Genomic DNA, 18249 nt, shown 5'->3' on the forward strand with positions numbered 1-18249 from the left:
AATAATCACAGTAAGTCATTTGTTTTTACTCAACAAATATTTATGGAGTGTATGCCAACACTGCATAGGTAGTGCGGAATAAAACCACTGTAAACATTCATGTACAAGGTTTCTATCCTGAGTAAATATGTACAAGTGAGATTGCTAGGACACAGATAAGTTTCACTTGACAAGAAGCTGCCAAACTGTTCTCCACAGGGGCTGTATCAGTTTACACTTCTACCAGCAGTGTATGAGGCTTCTCATTGCTCCATATCCTTGTCCATATTTACTATTATCATTTTTCTGGGTTATGTTTTTCTTTTTGTTTTGCCATTCTAATAGGTGTGTAGTGGCATCTAATTGTGGTTTTAATTAGCATTTAATGATGTTGAACACTTTTTTCATGTGCTCATGACCAGTCATATATACTCTTTGAGAAAGTGTCTACTGAAACCATTTGCCCATTTTTCATTGGGTTTTTTATTTTACTACTGAATTGTGAGAGTCATACATTCTGGCTACAAGTTCTTAGTCATATTTATGATTTGCAAAAAGTTCCTATGTTTTCATCTAGAAGTTTTATTAAGGTTAAGTTTCACATGTGTTTATGATCTGTTTTCAGTACATCTTCACACACAGTACCAAGTATGAATTAAGGTTCACTTTCTTACATACGGCTGTCCAGTTGTGCCAACACCATTTAATAAAATACTGCTTTCCATTGGACTATATTTGCATCTCCGTCAATAATCAACTGACCAATCAGCAGGACTTCGGAAATGACTAAGTGAGGAGCGTAGTAAATCCTCCCCAAGAAGCAAATGACAAAGCTCGACAAAACTGTCAAAAACAACCATTTGGCCATCCAGTGGTTAGGACTCTGCACTTCCACTGCAGTAGACATGGGTTTGATCCCTGGTAGGGGAACTAAGATTCTGCATGCCAAGCAGCCATGGCCAAAAAAAAAAAAAAAAAAAATTTAAAGACTCTGCAAGGCATATAACAAAATGAGAAGCATGTATCAAGAAATATCTGCTGATTCTAAGAACAGAAGGAGCCTGTGGCATATTAGCCTGGGACTACAAGCATCCTTAGCCCCAGCTTCATGACACAGAAGTTCTACCCAGGTGGACAGCTCCACTGCCCTGCTGAAGAGACTGAGAAGTCCCTGCCCAGGCACATTTTAAAAACAAATCTACTCCTCAGTGACAACAATCTAGGAAAGCCAACATCAGAACCAGTCATGATACTGGTTGGGGCAAACACAAAACTAAAATCCTCCTAGAAAATCAACAGAAAAATTCAAGAAATGAGACAACCTAAGTTGCTAAGATTTTGAATGCTGATGAAAGTGAAAGCCTCTTGATGATAGCAAAAGAGGAGAGTGAAAAAGCTGGCTTAAAACTCAACATTCAAAAGCCTTGCTAAAATTCCACTTATCCTTTCTGGTCTAAAAAGTTGGGTACATGTACAACGTCATTCATAGCCAGGAAAGATTGAAGAGGTCCCAAGCTGGCTGGACATTCCTGGCTAAGGCCTGAAAACACATGGAAAAAAAAAAAAAAAGGCAAGCTGACTTGTAAACTGCTTGGACTTTGAAGACATTCCCCAAGCCATACACAGAATCATTAGCAAGGTGGTTGCCTTAGTGGCTCAAGGTATTTAAGCGCAGCCTCTGATTAACCACTGGCTGACCACTAAGCTATGCTGTCCCAGGGGTGACCCCTATGAAGCCAGACTTTAAAAATAAGAAGGAAATTCCCTGGTGATCCACTGGTTAGGACTCAGCTCTTTCACTGCAGGGGGCACAAATTCAATCTCCAGTTGGAAAACTACTTATTAAGATCTCTCAAGCCACACAGCCAAACTAAATAAATATTTTAAAATAAAAGAATTTAAAAAAAAAAGAACAGTGCACACAAACCATGAGGGAAACAGATTCCACAAAATTAGTCCAAACAAACCAACATACTAACACAGAACAAGCACCCCAGGGAAGAGGGATAGAGGAAGTAGAATCTGAACCCAGAGGTGTTATGATATACAATCTTAAACATCCACCAGAATGTGCAATGAAGAAAAGGCAATCTCTTCAACAAGTGATGTTGAAAGTTTGACAGCCTCATTAAATCAATGAAGTTAGAACACACTCTCACACCATATACAAAAATAAAATCAAAACGGCTTAAAGACTTAAAAAAATAAGATATGACATCATAAAACTGCCAGAAGAGAACATAGGCAAAACATTCTATGACATCAATAGTACCAACGTTTTAGCTTAGGTCAGTCTCCCAAGGGAATAGAAATAAAAGCAAAAATAACAAATGGGACCTAATTAAAAAACAAGAATGTTGTAATATATACACAGGAAAATGAAGTAAATAGAAACTTTCTCTGAGAGGATACAGATGCTCAACTTAGTCTTCAAAGCTGCAATAAATAGCTTCAGAGAATGAAAAGAAATTATTTTTTAAAGAATTTAATGAATTAAAGTATGATGACAACAATGATTCATCAAATAGAAAAAAAGAGAATTTTTTAAAAAGAAAATTCTGAAAGTACAAAATATATCTGAACTAAAAGTTTACTTTATGGAAGAAAGTGAAAAGAAATAAAGAGCCTCTTGATGAAAGTGAAAGAGGAAAGTGAAAAAGCTGGCTTAAAACTCAACATTCAAAAAACTAAGATCATGGCATCCAGTCCCATCACGTCATGGCAAATAGATGGGGAAACAGTGGAAACTGTGATAGGCTTTATTTTCTTGGGCTCCAAAATCACTGCAGATGGTGATTGCAGCCATGAAATTAAAAGATGGGAAATCTACGGAAACAGTGAGAGACTTTATTTTTGGGGGCTCCAAAGTCACTGCAGATAGTGACTGGAGCCATGAAATTAAAAGACGCTTGCTCCTTGGAAGAAAAGCTATGACCAACCTAGACAGCGTATTAAAAAGCAAAGACATTACTTTGCTTACAAAGGTCCATCTAGTCAAGGCCATGGTTTTTCCAGTAGTCATGTACGGATGTGAAAGTTGGACCTTTTAAAGAAAGGTGAGTGCTGAAGAATTGGTGCTTTTGAACCGTGATGTTGGAGAAGACTCTTGAGAGTCCCTTGGACTGTAAGGAGATCCAACCAGTCCATCCTAAAGAAAATCAGTCCTGAATATTCATTGGAAGGACTGATGCTGCAGCTGAAACTCCAATACTTTTGGTCACCTGATGCGAAGAGCTGACTCATTTGAAAAGACCCTGATGCTGGGAAAGACTGAAGGCAGGAGGAGAAGGGGACGACAGAGGATGAAATGGTTGGATGGCAACTCGACGGACATGAGTTTGACCAAGCTCCGAGAGCTGGTGATGGACAAGGAAGGCTGGTGGGCTACAGTACACGGGGTCACAAAGAGTCGGACACAACTGAGTGGCTGAACTGAACTACAGGGGCTCAAAAGCTGATTTCATCTGATAAAAGAAAAAAAATGAAGTCTAGTAAAGCACAGTTTTCACCAGTTATTAATTTAGTGGTCATTTTATACTACCAACATAAGTCCTACAAGTCTTAAGAAATCTCAAAAAGGTTAACAGAATGTAAAGGTATTAGTGCAACACCGAAGTAGAGAAGTAGGAGATGATCCTTAAATGGCAACAAAGAAATGCACCAAAACTTTTTTATTTAGATTTAATTTTGTTAAAATTCAACAAACATTTCTTGAACAGTTGCTATACACTGTGCTAGACACTAAAAATATAAATTTAATTCAACAAACTTAGCAATACGACAAACATTTATTGTGAATCCACAACATGACTCCAATATTCCAGACACTATACTAGATATTGAGGGAAAAAAAGATAAAACTCAAATGAAAAAAATGGTACCTTCAAAGAGCTCAAAATCTAACAGAGAATACAATTCCATGTGATAAATAGAATTTTTCAAATGTGTATAAAATTGAGGGAAAAGTTGCTAGTTGGATGATACTGAGAGGGGAAATACAGAAGGCTCTGCTACTTGAGTAAGTGCTACTTGAGCTGGATTTCAACTGGGAAGAGGTGAGACCAGACACGTGAAATGGCTCATAGGCAGTCTGCAATAATATGAAACGGTAGACTGGTTTGGGAAATGCCAGTCGCCTGCACTGGAGCATAAAACAAGTCTGACAGGAGTGGAGGGACAGGGGTGGAGGCTGAAGAGGCGTCTACCATATTAAACAGCCCAAACTTTATCCTACAGAGCAGAGAGTCACTACAGGGACTTAAGGAAGGTTTTCTGGAGAAGGAAATGGCAACCCACTTCAGTATTCTTGTCTGGAGAATTCCATGGACAGAAGAGCCTGGTGGGCTACAGTCCACGGGGTCACAAAGAGTCAGACACGACTGAGTGACTAACATTTTCACACTTTCACTTTCTTTCAGGAAAGTTTACTGCTTCTGTTTTAGAGCAGTAATCTTGTGTGTCAGTTATAACTAGAGGTAGACGATCCAAGAAAGAAGGAAATCAAGTAGCTCTAAAGCAGTGGCTATGAAGGTGGAGAGGACAATTCTAAGAGTCAAAGATGGAAGAGAATCAACAAACCTCGTCATCAGTTTTCACCACATCCATACGCACCGTGAGGCACTTCATCCAGACAAATGCTTATACTGAGTTTTGCTTCTGAGACAACTCAATAATGATTCAAAGGACATTTGAATCATTAGCCTGGAAAGCTAAGAAAGGGAGTGAAAAGAATAATGGTTTAGTTTCAGACCAACTGAATGAGATGCCAGTCAGGTATGCATGAGCTGCTGATAAGCACTGTATGCAGAAACCACAATTCAGATTCTGGAGAGAAAACAATTCTATGAATTATTATACAGAAGAGATCAGACAAGGAAGTCTAAAAATGGCCTGGAGGTAACATAGAAGAGAAAAGTCCACTGGCAGGGCATAAAGAAAACCACTAATTTGGCAGACTAAAATCAGTATTTCCTCTTCTCTTCAAAATCATTTTTAACAAAAAGGCAAGAAAATCCCATCGTTGATGAAGCTAAGAGACATCTGAAACCATAAAATAGATGGGAAAGCTGCCAAAGTGTAGATCCATCAGGGATGTGGGAGGAAACAGCAGAGAGAAGTCCCCACTCAGGGCTGCAGGCACAGACAGACCATCAGGCGCATTCCTCCCAGGTGAGAGGGAGCCACCAAAAGGGCAAAGGAGAAATCCCACAGTTCAAGTGGGGCACACAAACTGGTGGAGAGAGATTCTTTGGACCAGATTTGGTTCCAAGAAGCTGAAAAGCCCAAACAAACAGGAAGTCACACAGAGACTCCATATTCATAGAAAGCAGACTGTGCGGCAGGGGAAAAAGAGAGATGCATAGTGCAGCCTACAGGCAACAGGGAAATGTAATAGCTAAAATAAGCTCCCCACACACAACAGTGAGAATCATGAGGAAAATTCCAGTTGGCTTTGTACACAGCCCAAGAATAAAAAGTTGTGCGTACAAATAAACTTATCTATGAAATAGAATTCACCTGCAATGCGGGAGACCTGGGTTCCATCCCTGGGCTGGGGAGATTCCCTGGAGGAGGGCATGGCACCCCACTCCAGTATTCTTGCCTGAAGAATTCCATGGACAGAGAGCCTGGAGGGCTAAAGTCCATGACGTTGCAAAGAGTCGAACACGACTAAGTGACTAAGCACACAGCACATGAAACAGAAAGAGACTCACAGACACAGAGAACAGACTTACCATTGCCAAGAGGGGGCGGGGCGGAGGGAAGGATTGGGAGTTAGGGACTAACAGACGCAAACTATCACATTTAGAATGGATAAACAACAAGGTCCTACTGTATAGCATAGGGAACTATATTCAATATCTGGTGATAAACCATAATGGAAAAGAAATGAAAAAGAATGTATATATACAAGCATAACTGAATCACTGCTGTACAGCAGAAATGAATACATTGCAAATCACCTATACTTCGATAAGATATATCAATAAAAAAAGGAATTTATGCATTAAAATATTAACTAAGCACTGCTTATACTATTGAAAAACTAAAGCCAACGAAATATCCATCAACCAAAAAATGAATACATTCTGATATTTACCTAAGAATAGACTACTACAACATGGCTGAAAGAAATGAACTAGAGTACATATAGGGAGAAGGACATGGCAATTCACTCTAGTGTTCTTGCCTGGAGAATCCCAGGAACAGGGGAGCCTGGTGGGCTGCGTCTATGGGGTCGCACAGAGTCGGACAGGACTGAAGCGTCTTAGCAGCAGCAGCAGAGTACATATATGTAACCACCTCATTAAGTCAAAACTACATTGTTGAACAAAAAAAAGCAAGCTGCAGAATGATCCAAATAATATGACATTCATATAAAACATGTCATTTAAAACTATGATCTAATCATATATAATAACAGCATGAAACATAGATGGTAATAATAAACACCAACTTCAGAGCAACAGTTACCTCTGGAGTTGGAAGAAGAGAAATGACACCTGGGAGGGGCGCTTAGGGGCTTAAAATGCATCTGTGAGATTCCATCTCTGCCCAAAATCTGAAGCAACTACAGCAAAAAGATCAGGATCTAATCTGTTATCCTCTGCAAGCCACCCTCTCTGCTGCTTTTGGAATCCAGCCACCACACTGAGAGGAACCACAAACTAGTCCACATGTGGCGACCTCACAGAGAGGCCTGCGTGGAGAGGAATCAAGATGGCCAGGGCCCACAGCCAGCCTCTACTACCAGATGTCTGTGTGATCAGGCCTTTGAAAGATTCCAGCCCTAGCTTTTAAATCCTCTTGCTGGAGCCCCAACATCATAGAGCAGAGCAAAGGTGTCTCTGATATCCAAATTCCTGCTTCACTCCTAAGCATAAATAGTTATTTTATGCCACTAAGTTTTAGGATACAATTTATTACAAAGCTAACCAGAACACCCAAATGTTAGTGAATTGAAAAGAAAAATATTTGTGTATATATGTATAACTGAATCACTCGGCTAAGCAGCAGAAATTAACATTGTAAATCAACTATGCTTCAATAAAATTTAAAAAAAGAAAAACATTTGCGGTGCCCAGCATAAGGCCTCAGTCCTGTTTGCTAAATTTACAAAGCTGCCAACAGCTCCAAACTTACCCAGTTTAATAATTTATAGTTTCTTACCTCCAAACTGCCAGAATGTGCTGCCCAATGTAAAGGGGTAAATTTATGGAGAACATCAACTTCGTTAATGCTGGCACCACGCTGTACGATTTCTGAAAGCTGCTTTACGTCTCCAGCACGTACTGCATCATGTATGCTACCAAAATGCACTTTCTTCCTGGCACCTACTGAAAAACCAAATTGCTTAAAATATATTGCAAAACTAAAAAAAGCCTAAGCATTGACATATATAATCTATCACATGTAAAGTAGGTAACTAGTGGAAAGCTGCTCTATAACACAGGGAACCCAGCTCGGCGTTTTGTGCCGACCTGGAGCTGGGAGGGAGGTTTAAGAGGTAGCGGTATATACGTAAATAGAAGTATGACTCATTCGCATTGTTGTACAGCAGAAACCAGCGCAACATTGTAAAGCAATTATCCTCCAATTAAAAAATAAATTTAAGATAAAAAAAGACTAAAACAACAATTGAACCGAAAGCACAAAGTCACTTTGGCTTTCCAAATAATTTACTAACAAAGATACTCATGAATAACATCTTAATCGGACTTCATTTTCAGCTCTAATATGTAAAGAGCACAGAAGTCATCACGTACATTCATACAGGAAAAAAGCTGAACAAACTGAAAATCAACAACTTTCCTTAGACTCATCAGAATTCAGGTCTCAGGGCAAACAGCCACCCTGAATTTGGAGAGACAGGTCAAGAGAAATGTGGTCAAGTTCAGCTCACCTGGAGCAGAAGCCACCGGAACCACAAACTTCCAGAAGCACTCAAGTGGTAATTTTGACAAACTATTGGGGGCTGGGTTATGTACTAGCCTAAGAGTGAGAAACTCCTCAGGGCAATAGTCTTACAAGGCCTCCTCATTTTCATAGATTTTACCTTCAAAACTCCACCAGGTTATCACTGTGAAAAACCAAAAAAAAAAAAAAAAAATCGCTTCATGTCTTCGGTAGAGGGAGGAGAGAGGTGACCATTTGGAAACCTGCCCAGCTATTCTCTGTAACAAAGGCCAACACTCCAGTGGAAAAGACTTAACCAGAACCTTATCTCACATGGGCAGATACATCTTATCAATGTTTTTCATATCTTTCTCATATATCCTACACTAAGAAAGGGATGGCACAACTTTTACTTCATACACGAAGTTTCATATTTTATAATTTCATGTTCCAAACATCAAGACTGCACGGTCAACCTTACTGTCCCGTGAAATATCTTAACGTGCATTGTGAACCAGAAGCACCGAAAGTACTTAAGCATGAACAGACAGTAGTTGGGGAAGAAGTAAATAGTTCAAATCAGTTGACAGCTGAAATCATTTCTTACACCAACTATTAGCAAAATACTATGCATTTTACTCAAAAATCCTTTCTGAGCATCTACCATGTGCCAGGCACTATGATAATACAATGAACAGACATGGATTTTAGACATTTTCTTTCCACAGATGCTTTTAAAACTACTGGGATAAATTCGACACAATAAAAAGCCTGACAGTAACATCCTAAGAGTTCAGGTAAAATAAAGGAGGAAGAGGAGGAAACAGTGGAGCAAGTCTCTGAAGAACGATTGAGATATATGTATCCGGGCAAAGGAATAAGGAAGCATCCCACAAAAAACCAAACTACTTGGTAAATGTTTAATGATGTTAATCCCCCTAGGTCAAACCTTCATTATTCTCCTTTATTGATTTCTTTTAAACTTTGGAGTAAGGGCTTGTATTTGGTTCTCCAGATGAGCAGTGGGGCCTTAGTTCCTCGACCAGGGACTGAATTCATGCCCCCCTGCAGTGAGAGTGCAGAGCCTTAACCACTGGATCACCCTGAAATCTCCATTATTCTCCTTTAAACAAGTACTGCAAGATCTACAAATGACATTCTACCCATTTTCATCCATTTTATACAGGAACACTCTAATCCACCATATGCAAGGACACTACCCTGATCACTTCATGCCTCCACACTCCAAACCGCTTCTGGTTATCCAGTGCTCATCTAGAGGCTCTCAGTATGACTGTCTATGCCCTCCCATAACTTGCTGCATGCTAAGTCGCTTCAGTCGTGTCTGACTTTGTGGCTCTATGGCTGTAGCCCTCCAGGCTCCTCTGTCCATGGGATTATCCAGGCAAGAATACTGGAGCAGGTTTTCATGCCCTCCTGCAGGGGATCTTCCTGTGTCTCAGGGATCCAACCCGCATCTCATTATGTCTCCTGCATTGGCAGGTAGGTTCTTTACCACTAGCACCACCTGCGAAGCCCTCCCATAACTTGCCTCCATCTAATTTCACAACCTTTTTCTCACCACATGCCATTCCAGTTTATTCATTCATCCACTCATCCACCCACTCCACATTACAAGAAATGTTTGGCCAGATTCTTTTACTAATATGTATCTAGAAACATTTTAAAAACCTGTACACAATGTTGAATCCTGATTAGGAAGCAGTTTCCAACTGTAAGAATTAAAGAGCATGATAACTTATAGGTGGTTTTTATTCAAGATTTCTGCCTTGATTATATAGAACTTTCTAAGAAATACTTGTGTATGTCATTTTTTTTAAACTGGAAGAAAAAAATTCTGTTGTTTCATGTAGTGTTTAGGATGTCCTTCACTCAGTTGATTAAAAAGATGAAAGCTGAAAAAAAAAAAAAAAGACATGGTCTCTATCCTCAAAGAATTCACAGAGATATACAAATACAAATTACAAAACAATGTAGTAAGAGCAACGACAGAAATATTCCTAAGAACTTAGGAAGCAGAAGACTTCTAACTCAGCTAGGATAGGAGGGAAGGAGAGCAGAAAAGGGTTTCTAGGAAAGGTAACACCTGAGATGAATCTTCAAGGATTAGCAGGATTTTGCCAGGTGAAATGCATGCAGGGAAAGGCATCCTGGACAGTTCAAGAAACTATAAAAATACCCACCCTACTGTGGAAGCATAAGGTTGAAAGGAAAAGAAGCTAGAATTAGACAAGAGACAGGATGTACTGGAACTTGGGAGAGTTGAACAGATAGCGGGGAGTCATTAAAGGATTTTAAGTAGAGGACTAAGAATGATCAGATGTGTAACGCTGGCTGCAGTGAGGGGAATTAATGGACTGGGGAGCAAAACAGCAAGAGAAGAGACTCAAGGAGACCATGTAGGAAGATATCTACAGGAGTCTCCACCAGAGAGGTTGAGACCCTCAACTAAGAGAACAGCAGTAGGAACAGAAAAGGAAACAGATTCAACATATATTAGGCAAACAGGACGAAATGAACTCGGAGGGATCTGGTGTGTGAAATAAGGGAAGAATAACAGGACAACTCCAAGGTGTGTGACTAAGTTACACAAGTGGTACAGGGCCACTGAAACAACCAACACTAAAGGACAGAGACGACATAATGATACAAAATCATATTTTGAATGTGTTGATCTTGAGGTGCCCAAGGAAGAGTTCCACAAGGGAACTGTATATGCAAGTCTGCAGCTCCAAGGAGAGGTCTGGAGCTGAGCTCTCACGGTTACCTGTGTCTCAGTAGCAGGCAGCTTTCTCTGATCCCCAACCTCATCCCACAATGGAGTCAGGGGCCCTCTACTCTTTCTTATAATATTCATCAGGCTAGTAATTACTTGCTCAGTATTTATCTTCCCCACTAGGAGGAAGGAATGTGTTTGTGTTCTTTGCTCACAGTATCCTTAAGAAAAAGCACAAGTAGACACTCAATATTTACTGGATGACTGAATGAATAATAGGGTTATTATTATTATTCAGTAGGGTTGAAGTCGTAGAACTAACAAGCAAAAAAGCATCAGTGATGGCACTATCCGAGGGGGGAAAAAAAAGCAACATTTATGGAAAGGATAGAAGAAAATTTAGGGTGGATGGATGGATGCGTGGATAGTTAGCTAGCTAGACAGACAGGCAGAGTCGGGAAAGTGGAAGGAAGAAAATTAGGTGAGTCTAATATTTCCAGGGCTTCCATGGTTGCTCAGAGATAAAGAACCAATGCAGGAGACGCGAGTTCCATAACCTGCTTCCGGAAGATCCCCTGGAGAAGGAAATGGCTACCAACTCCAGAGTTCTTAGCTGGGAAATCCCATGGGCAGAGGAGCCTGGCAGGCTACAGTCCATGGCGTCGCAAAGAGTCGGACACGACTCAGGGACTAAACAACAACAAACAAATACTATTTTCACAGAGTCAAATGCCGCAGAGATGCCAAGAACTTAAAAGGGTCCATAAACTTTAACAAGAGTTGCTATCACCTAGGAACGAAGTCTCAGGAATGGGCGCAAGTGGGCGCCAAAAAAAAAAAGGTAAGGAAAGCTGAAACGAGGAAGGATGGGGGCCAGATGACCAGATGAGCTTTGGGACCCACTGTAAACAGGTCGATTAAGGGGAAAGAAATGAGTGACAGGTGAGAAAGGGAAATGCCAAGAAGGGGCTCGAGTGAGAAAAGTGGAGTCTGGCAGAGACAAGGGCCAGCGAAGCGGTCCGACTCACACGGGGTCGCAGTCTCCGTGGAGGAGGTGGACGGTCCCGAATCGGACACCCCGGGCATGGTGCGGCGACTCGGACTCCGGGGGGGCGTCGAGTCCAGGCCCCCGCTGCTGCGGCGGTCTTCGCTCGCTGTCACCCACGAGCCACTGCAGCAGCGGCTGTCTCCCTCGTCGTCGCTAGGCCCGGGGCCGCCGTCCTCCGTCGTCCTCCCCCAGGAGGCCCGGCAGCGGGAACCTTCGTCCTCACTTTCCCTCTCCCAGAAGCGGCGGCGGCTGGCGTCTTCGCTGACGCTCACCGCGGAGGAGTCGCTGGCCAAGTAGCCGCGATCTTCACTCACCCCTTCCCAGGAACTGCTGAGGCTGCGGCCGCCATCCACACTCGCGCCCTCCCAAGAGCCACTGAGGCGGCTGCGGCGGTCGTCACTGCCCCTCTCGCCCGAGTCGCTGGCTCGGGGGCCCCGGACCTCCCGGACTTCCTCCCAAGTCCCGCCGAGGCGAAGGCCGCGGTCGTCTCTGACGGATCCCGAGGAATCACTAGTTGGGTGACTTCCGACTTCACTGAAGCTCGCGTCGCTGCTGAGGCCTCCCCTCAGTCTCTCCCAAGAGTTGCCGGGACGGTGGCCGCCGTCTCCCCTGACTCTCTCCTCAGAGACGCTGCGGCCGTGGTCCAGGTCTTCGCTGACCCTTCTCGAGTTATCGCGGGAGAAGCCGACGTCTTCACTTCCTTTTCCCGTCGGTACCCGGCAGCGGCGGTCGCTCTCCTCGCGGATTCTTTCTCTGTCTTCGCTAAGACGAGAGCCTTGGCCCTCGCTCACTCTTTCCCTGGACGGATCACCGCGACGGCCGTGCCGGCCGTTTATCCTCCACACGCGCTGGCTGGTGCGGCGGCCGCCGTCTTCGGTTGCTACTCCGCGAGATTCGCTGTGGCGGCGGCCGCCGTCGACGAGCACCCGCTCCACTGAGTCGCTTTCCAGCGTCCCGACACCAGCTACCTGGTTAGAGAGTTGGGGGGCGGGGGGCGCGGGACGCGGAGCCGGCGCCCTGGAAACGGGTAAACTTCCGGCGTGCTGCGGTAATTTCCGGTTCCTCGCCGCTGTGCGTCACTTCCGGCTTCCTTGCCCTTTCTTCTTCTTTTTTTTTTAAGTACTCTTTATTTTTTTCGAGGCGTCCCCTCTAGACATGGTGGTGTGGAACGGGTTTCGGTGAAATGGCGCTCGGCCTCCCGTCCAGCCTGTCTCGGCCCCGTCTCTATAACGGCTTGGTATCGGTTGCGCCCGCCAGAGCTCGGCTACGCCAGTGGAGAGGATCCGGGACTGCAGTCGGCGTCCGTGACCCGAGTGTGTGCCGCGAACCGGGCGGGGCCTTGCATCCTCTGGAAACCTAGTGTACTTTTTCGGTGCCGGTTGAACCGTTGGAGAAAGTATATTCTTACCCTGTCATAAGTACGAACAAAAGACCTAATGGAGAAGTTAAGCGGCTGCAGTGCTGTGCTATTATTGAGTGTGCCCACCGCCAGCCTCTTTGATAATCGCTTGGTACAATTTCTCACACTAATTTTGTAAGGTAGGTGTTTCCCCCGTTTTACAGATGAGGAGATTCGAGGTATGAGTAATTTGTTAAGGCCATACAGCAGGTAAGTTGCAAAGCCAGTGTGAAAAGAGAGGTCTTTAGTCAAAAGACTGCTCCAGATCTCCTGACTCCCAAGATTTCGTTTCACTGTAAAATGGTTTCTTTGAACAGTTTGGCCCAGATCTTTCTCTGCAGCCCAGTTGCTTGACGTGTGTTCTTCCATTCGTGTTTATAGCAAACACGGGTCAGGTGTTGTGCTAGCATCTGAAAATACAGAAATTAGAATTCTCTGCCCTCCAAGAACAAGGGCATCACACACTTTGATTCTCCTCTTACCCTGTTCTCCCCCACCCCCTCCACAACCTTAATTGCTTTGCCACAGGTTTTGTTTTGTGAACACAATTGGGAAAGTCCCCTGACCCTGCTTTTCCTCTCTTGAAATATAGTAAATGCCTTTCTTTACCTTTCATCGCCTCTTGTAATAATAATAACCTCCATTCGTTGAATTCGAATGATGTGTTGTTTAATATAACCTACCAGGTTGGTATTACTGTTCCTTTCTACAGATAGAGAAGTTTAACGCCAAAGTTAATTTTTGAGGGTACATTTGGAGAAGGCAACGGCACCCCACTCCAGTACTCTTGCCTGGAAAATACCATGGACGGAGGAGCCTGGTGGGCTGTAGTCCATGGGGTCGCTAAGAGTCGGACACGACTGAGCGACTTCACTTTCACTTTTCACTTTCATGCGTTGGAGAAGGAAATGGCAACCCACTCCAGTGTTCCTGCCTGGAGAATCCCAGGGATGGGGGAGCCTGGTGGGCTGCCGTCTATGGGGTCACATAGAGTCGGACACCACTGAAGTGACTTAGCAGCAGGCTCTGACGGTAAAGAATCCGCCTGCAGTGCGGGAGACCTGGGTTTGATCCCTTGGTTGAGAAGATCCCTTGGAGGAAGGCATGGCAACCCACTCCAGTATGCTTGCCTGGAGAATCCCATGCACAGAGGAGCCTGGCGGGCTACAGTCCATGGGGTCGCAAAGAGTTGGACCCAACTGAGCGACTAAGCACAGCACAGCACACACAGCTAGTAAGTAGTGAGTCCCCGCATGAGGTATCCAACCTAAGTCTTGATTTTGCTGTGCATACTCCTCAAAGTCTCTGAATTCCCACGGTCTTTATTAGACCAAGTATCACCTTTTATTGTTGTTGTTGCTAAGTCACTTCAGTCGTGTCCGACTCTGTGTGACCCCATAGACGGCAGCCCACCAGGCTCCCCCATCCCTGGGATTCTCCAGGCAAGAACACTGGAGTGGGTTGCCATTTCCTTCTCCAATGCATGGAAGTAAAAAGTGAAAGGGAAGTCGCTCAGTCGTGTCCGACTCTTAGCGACCCCATGGGCTGCAGCCTACCAGGCTCCTCCGTCCATGGGGTTTTCCAGGCAAGAGTACTGGAGTGGGGTGCCATCTCCTTCTCCTATCACCTTGTATTAGTTACCTTTTAACAGTTGGTGCCCACTCCTACCCCCTAGGGACTCTGACCTGGAAGATAGGAACTATATGTTTAGTCCATTGTGGCATTCCTAACATCTAGAATACCTAGTTTAAGGGAAGTGCTTTCTAACTGTTGTTTGGGTGAATGAGTGGGTTGGTGTTTGGTTGATTGTCCGGTAAATGAACTAGTAGATTGAACATAAATTTTTTCAGGGACTTCCCTAACAGTATTCTGCGCTTCCCCTGCAGAGGGTGCCGGTCTGAACCCTGCTTGGGGGACAAAGATCCTACTTGCTGCTCAGTGAAGCCAAAAGCAAAATTTTTCAGTTGGTAGAGAATTTGAGATTAGTCAGCCTAGTCCTCTCATTTTTGTAAATGGTGTAACTGAGGCCTTTTGTCTTATCAGACATCTATTGAGTTAATTAATATGGGCCAGTTCTTATGCTAAATGATTTGTAAATAGTCTTAAACTTAATCTGTATTATTATTTCTATTTTTACAGGTGAAGAAACCAAGATTTGGCCAAGATCACATAGCTAGGTGATAGGGAGTTAGAACCCACTATGACTGACTCCAAATTAATCCAGTGTTTGTAGCCACATTATAATAATGGTAAAGACTTTCTTTTTTGCTCTGTTGTATGGATAAACACCCTGAGGGAATAAGGCAGCGCACTTTTGATATACATTTGGTGGAAAGAATCAGGAAAGAAAACAGAGAAGCAGAAAAAGGAAAATCTCCCAAAATAAACTTGAATTAAAGATAAAAGCAGAAATTAATGAAACAAATAAAATTGATCATAATAGTAGCTGGTGTTTGAAAAGAACAAATAGCAAATCTGAGGAAGAAAAGGAAAGAAAACGGGAACAAGGGGAACATATTACATATATGAGGGACTTTGAAAACAGAAGTGAATTATTTGTGTGTGCTCAGTCACTCAGTGTTGTCCAACTCTTTAGGACCCAGTGGACTATAGCCTGCCAGGCCCCTCTGCCCATGGAATTTTCCAGGCAAGAATACTGGAGTAGGGAACCATTTCCTTCTCCATGCGATCTTCCTGACCCAGATATTGAGTAATCATTGTAGTACTTTGTAAATTAGAAACTTGAATATACATTAGGGAAAGAATGGCTAGATAAATTATGTTATATTCATATAATGAAATATTACATGAGGAGAAATGCAACTCTCCATGCATTAATCAAAATGAAAATAGTTGTAAGACAGTAAATGAAAAAGAAGGCAAAACAATACATATGTGATCTCATCTAATTTCTAAAAATTAGTTTGTAGAATTTTCCAAAGTTTGGTAAAGATCTAAATTGTTAACTCAGTGGCTACTTTAGAGAATAAGATATGAAAAGAAACTATTTTTGTCTGGTATCAATTTTTTATTTTTTAGATATTCCTAAGTAAAATTAGGGCTTCCCTGGTGGCTCAGAGGTTAAAGTGTCTGCCTGGAATGCAGGAGACCCGAGTTTGATCCCTGGGTTGGGAAGATCCCCTGGAGAAGGATATGGCAACCCACTCCAGTACTCTTGCCTGGAGAATCCCATGGAGGGAGGAGCCTGGTAGGCTACAGTCCATGGGTTCACAGAGTCCAACAGGACTGAGTGACTTCACTTTCACTTTCAAGTAAAATTAGGAAGCACAGGAAAACATGCACTCTTACATAAAGCAAACTTTTAAGAAGTATATGAGCCAAGAATGATTAAGAGGCTAAGAGGACGCTGATTTTAGCAAGGAGTCATTGATAATATTCAGGAGAGCAATTTTAATGAAATAGGCCAGCTGTATAAAAGCACAGGATTTCAAGGTAAGTGAGGGACTAACTGAAGGAAGTTTCTCAAGTGAAACATTTCAGAACACTGAAGTGGGTATCGGCATTCCAGAGAATCAGAACCCTTTGTAAGTAGGAAATTTGTGGTTACAAGTAAAATTGGCTATCTCATTTTTTGCAAAGTGGGGTGATAAAGCAGGTTGTTCCTATAATCCTCTGTAAACTAACTCTTTCCATCTAGTTCTACAGGAGGGAGTAGGGCCAACCCCAGGACAAGAATTAAGTGGGTTTTGGAAACCATCTCTGCTTTCTGCCTTTACACCTTCTTGGCTTCCCTTTTGTGCTCCCCTCTAAACCCTCACTGGGCTGCCCCATGGGTGCTTTTTTGCTCTTATTCTATTAACTTGTCCTTCCCCACCTGCCCAGCAGTGCCCATTATTTCAGAGAGCTGACCCCATATAGGAGTGAGCAAAATTCCTACTCCCACAGAAGTTCAGGCTGTTCTTGACAGTTACCTGATTTTCCGTCTCCACCTCCAGACTGCCTCCTCTTTAGTCAGCTATATCTTTCTATTTGCAGACAATGCCTAGAGACCTTATTCTATCTTTCTGAGTATTCTGAGTAAACCCATCAAAGCATTCAATGAGTGCTAACTAGGCATAAAGAAAGCCATCCAGGAAAATACAGTGAAAATCTAAAATTGTCTTTTAGGTTGAACTATTCTGAGAACCTTTAGTTTTTTTTTTAAATTGAGGTATATTTGACATTTGGTGTTAGATGTACAACAGTGATGTAGTTTTTGTGGTAAGGGTTATATTTCCTTTATAGTTATTGTCAATGTTGGTTGGCCATATTCCTTGTGCTGTGCAGTATTTGCTTGTAGTTGACTGTACACATAGGTGTTGTACCCCTGAATCCCTTACTCTTACCTTTCTTCTTCCCCTTCCCACTTCCCCACTGCTAACTACTAGTTCTATATTTGTAAATTGTTTTTGTTGTTTACTAGTTTTATCTTTTAGATTCGACACATTTGATATCATTATTTTGTTGTTTTTAATATATGAGGTCCTTATTTTTCTCCCCAAAGCTTATTGTTAGCTGAATAACAAATTACTTTGTATTTTACAGAACATGAAAGTTGGAAGTTAAAAGTAGGTAAATTATGTTAAAATCAGAGGATATTGTAAAGAGGGTATAAACAGTGAAATATTCCTTTTATTTCTTCTCACAAACTTCCAACTCTTATTTCCAGACAGTACTCCAGGAACTTCCCTGGCAGTCCAGTGGTTAAGACTCCGTACTTCCACTGCAAGGGGCACAAGTTCGATCCCTGATCTGGAAACTAACATCCTGCATGCTGTGAGGCAGGACCAAAAAAAAAAAAGACAATATTCCATCTTCCCTGGGGCCTCCTTTAGCTTTCCTTGCTATACTCTCTTGTGTAGAGTAATGGTTCTAGTTCCTAATGGTATGTGTAACTCTTTTCCATTTTCTTAACAGCCAAAAAAGTAGGTGCTGCTGATTTCTAGATCAGTTGTCAGATCTGGCTATTTACTAGAATTAACCATACGGCTTTTTAATGGGGATGTAATCGACATAGAACGTTGGTTTTGGTGTAACTGGAGCTTTTTACGTATTAGAGGTGTCTCTGAGAATCTACTAAGTAAGACTGGAGGTAAGCAGTCTCTTCTTAGCATTCACCATGATTCTAATGCATAGCCAAGTTGAAGGGCCATCCTTCTAAGTCACTACCTGACATCTACATCAAAAACT

At 42.7% G+C, this 18249-nt stretch overlaps 1 protein-coding gene and 1 long non-coding RNA gene across 13 annotated transcripts in view; one reads left to right on the forward strand and one right to left on the reverse strand.

The window, feature by feature from the left end:
* The window catches only part of ANKRD42 (ankyrin repeat domain 42), a 68374-nt gene extending 55719 nt beyond the window's left edge, over positions 1-12655 (reverse strand). For 2 of the 12 annotated variants that reach the window (XR_009734496.1, XM_061406117.1), the window contains exons 1-2: positions 11641-12655; positions 7150-7316 (exon numbers count right to left, since the gene is read on the reverse strand). Coding sequence is in view for 11 of the 12 variants with exons in the window: in XM_061406117.1 (XP_061262101.1) it covers positions 7150-7316; positions 11641-11698 (225 nt within the window). In the remaining variant the exon portion in view is untranslated. Of the gene's footprint in view, positions 1-4557; positions 4689-7149; positions 7317-9567; positions 9771-11640 lie in introns of those variants that run through there. The other 10 variants (XM_061406120.1, XM_061406119.1, XM_061406116.1 and 7 more) reach the window with 9 other exon arrangements.
* A 56-nt stretch (positions 12656-12711) lies between these two features.
* Positions 12712-17865, forward strand: LOC133241062 (uncharacterized). Its single transcript, XR_009734499.1, has 2 exons — positions 12712-13199; positions 15199-17865. It is a non-coding gene; the product is annotated as an uncharacterized LOC133241062 (long non-coding RNA).
* Positions 17866-18249: the final 384 nt, after the last annotated feature.

Source organism: Bos javanicus, chromosome 29 (genome assembly GCF_032452875.1).
Source record: "Bos javanicus breed banteng chromosome 29, ARS-OSU_banteng_1.0, whole genome shotgun sequence".
NCBI classification, from domain to species: Eukaryota; Metazoa; Chordata; class Mammalia; order Artiodactyla; family Bovidae; genus Bos; species Bos javanicus.